Source organism: Octopus sinensis, linkage group LG17, assembly GCF_006345805.1.
Source record: "Octopus sinensis linkage group LG17, ASM634580v1, whole genome shotgun sequence".
Classification (NCBI taxonomy): Eukaryota; Metazoa; Mollusca; class Cephalopoda; order Octopoda; family Octopodidae; genus Octopus; species Octopus sinensis.
The window spans coordinates 39,482,593-39,485,799 of NC_043013.1; the positions used below are offsets into that span (position 1 = coordinate 39,482,593).

At 34.5% G+C, this 3,207-nt stretch overlaps 1 protein-coding gene across 1 annotated transcript in view; it reads right to left on the minus strand.

Moving 5' to 3' along the window:
* Window positions 1-458: 458 nt before the first annotated feature.
* Window positions 459-3,207, minus strand: part of LOC118766646 — a 24,357-nt gene continuing 21,608 nt past the window's right edge. The window contains exon 4 of the mRNA XM_036510203.1: window positions 459-709. Within this exon, the coding sequence (XP_036366096.1) occupies window positions 459-709 (251 nt within the window). The remainder of the gene's footprint in view (window positions 710-3,207) is intronic.

A 3,207-nucleotide genomic window follows, 5' to 3' on the forward strand; every position in this document is an offset into this window, starting at 1 on the left:
ATCAACACAAATATATATATACACACACACATATATATGTGCATATAATGTGTATAGTACATGTAATGTATATTATGTATGTGTATGTGCGAGAGAGAGAGAGAGAGTGTGTATGTGTGTGTGTACATACCTGGTATACATGTATATATACATTTCTTTACTGCCCACAAGGAGCTAAACACAGAGGGGACAAACAAGGACTGACAAACGGATTAAGTCGAGTACATCGACCCCAGTGCGTAACTGAATTTATCGACCCCGAAAGGATGAAAGGCAAAGTCGACCTCGGCGGAATTTGAACTCAGAACTTAACGACAGACGAAATGCGGCTACGCATTTCACCCGGAGTGCTAACGTTTCTGCCAGCTCGCCGCCTTATATATACTATGTGTAGAATTTTGCATGTGTAGAATTTTGCATTACAATAGAAGGCTGGATTGGATAGATCGACAGACAGACTAAAACGTTGGCTTACATCTATCAATTTCCGTGTATATCCAATTACTCGATTGTAAAGTGATATTGGCGCTCCACGAATTTCTGTGATTCACGTAACATCCGGATGTGTCTGCGTTATAGTTGGCAGAATAACACGAAGTATTCTCTTTACAAGCCAGCATGCAAAAAAAGTAAGATTTTGGCTCTGGTTCGGCGATATTTTCTGCATTTTCAAGCATGGCACCGTAAATAACATTGACTGGACATTTCGCTGTCAAGAAAAAAAAAAAAAAAATTTATAAAAATAAGATCATTTAAAAAAATAAATACAATCAATTACGAATTTGTAATTTGCACTAACATCAATTACAAAAAGTACTCGTGTGGTACTATTTTCATCGATGCCGAAAGGATGAAATGCAAAATCGACCTCAACGGAATTTGAACTCAGAACGTAGCCTGCGGACTACCGATTCTGCCAGCTAGCCGTTTTAATAATAATGATGATGATGATGATGATGATGATGATGATGATGATGATGATGATGATGATGATAATAATGATAATAATAATAATAATAATAATAATAATAATAATAACAATAATAATAATAATAAATAATAATAATAATAATAATAATAATAATGATGATGATGATGATGATGATAATAATAATAATAATAATAATAATAAATAATAATAATAATAATAATAATAATGGTTTCAAGTTTTGCCACAAGGTTTGCAATTTTTGGGGAGGTGATGATTCGATTACATCGACTTCAGTGTTCAACTGATACTTATTTTATCGACCCCGAAAGGATAAAAGGTAAAGTCAACCTCGGCGGAATTTGAACAATGAATGTAGCGACGAGCAAATACGGCTAAGCATTTCGTCTAGCGTGCTAACGATTCAGCCAACTCGCCGCCTAATAATAATAATAATAATCATTTTCACTATGGGCACAAGACCTGAAATTAGGAGAGGCTGATAGTCGATTATATCAACTCCAGGACTAAACTTTCCTCGACTCCGAAAGGATGAAAAGCAAAGTCGACTTCGGTAAAATTTGAACCGAGCTCGTAAGGACGGACAAAATATCTCTAAGCATTTCACCCAGTGTGCTCCCCATTCTGCCAGCTTGTCGCCTTAATAATAATAATAATGATGATAATAATAATATAATAATAATAATAATAATAATAATAATAATAATAATAATAATAGATGCAGTACCAGACAGTGGCTCTCATATATATATATATATATATATATATATATATATATATATATATATATATGTATGAGTAGAAAAATGAAATTTCTTTTTATGGATAATTCGTTTAAGCGATACCTGGGTAGCAAATTCACATCAGAAATAACACGGTTGAAGTTACGTGCCTAGGGCAGAGACTACGTGTTTTCGTGTGGAAATTTGTGTGTATTTTTATAAAATATATGAATAAAGGAAAGAATGGAGTTGAACGACAAATTAACAAATTTCCTTTATTTTCGACATATGTTTCGAAGGCTGCATATTCCTAATTGTGAAGGAATAAGGAGTACATTATGCCGCTTTCTCATCAGGAAAAACAAGGAATTTATGTCAACATCAAGATTCACAAAAACTTTTAGATGACTGCTCTCACGGAGCGCATAGTGATAATGAGTGTCTCTTTAATATTCCTTTATAATGAGTGACGTCAAACTGGTTGAATGTAGAAAATTCTAGAAGGTTCTAAAGGTTCAAGAGTTCAAACGAAGTAGGGGGAGAGAGGCCTAAGAAAAGTAAGGTGATTTGGAACAGGTCGTATGTATGGTGGGTTTTGTTAAATTCTTTTGTGAATGGGAGTCTGTGTGAGTGAATGAATATAACTGTATTAATACCTATGTGTGTGTATGTGTGTGCGTGAATGTGTATGTGGATGGGTAGATGTCAAAAAGACAGATAGTGGTGTTGTAGCAGATATGTGTCTGTGTGCTTGATTACTATAGATAGAGGGAAAGAGAGAGAAAAAGAAAGAGGAGGGCGAGGTATTGGGACAAAGGCAAAACAAACCTCAATGGATTGGGTAGTATGTCTTTGAAAGCATAAAAAAAATTTTTAAACTAAAGGGGTGAAATATAAATGGAAATATATTAATTAAAATTCAAGGGGGTTATCTATATTAGTCATTATTCATATGAGTGAAAGGTGTGTTTTCTCCAGTGCAAGCACCTGTAGGACCTCTCGACGATTGAATTTATTAAAGGTACTTTGGCGAATAATATATGAAAAAATTAAGAATTACAGACGCCACAAATTTTTCTGCCCTTATCAAACGGAACAATAATAATAATAATAATAATAATAATAATAATAATAATAATAATAATATAATAATAATAATTAATATTAATAATAATAATAGCAAACAAGCTGATGTTGACCAGAAGCAAACCCGTTAGTGGCTACGGAGCTCAGGACTAAAAGCAGAGAGCGAAGGTTTCTTCTTGGCTGCTCAAGATCAAAGCCTATTAACCCGGATCTACCAGGCCAATGTGATGAAAAATGGAGCAGACCCAAAATCCCGATTCTGCAACGACATGATTGAAACAGTGGACCACCTAATCTCTGGATGTAAAGTCTTAGCACCAGTGGAGTATAAATTAAGACATGACAGAGTTGGCCAATATCTACACTGGCTAATAAGTCGGCATTACAATATCAAAACTGCTGGCAAGTGGTATAATCGCCACCCTGAAGCTGCAACTGAAGGAGAAAATG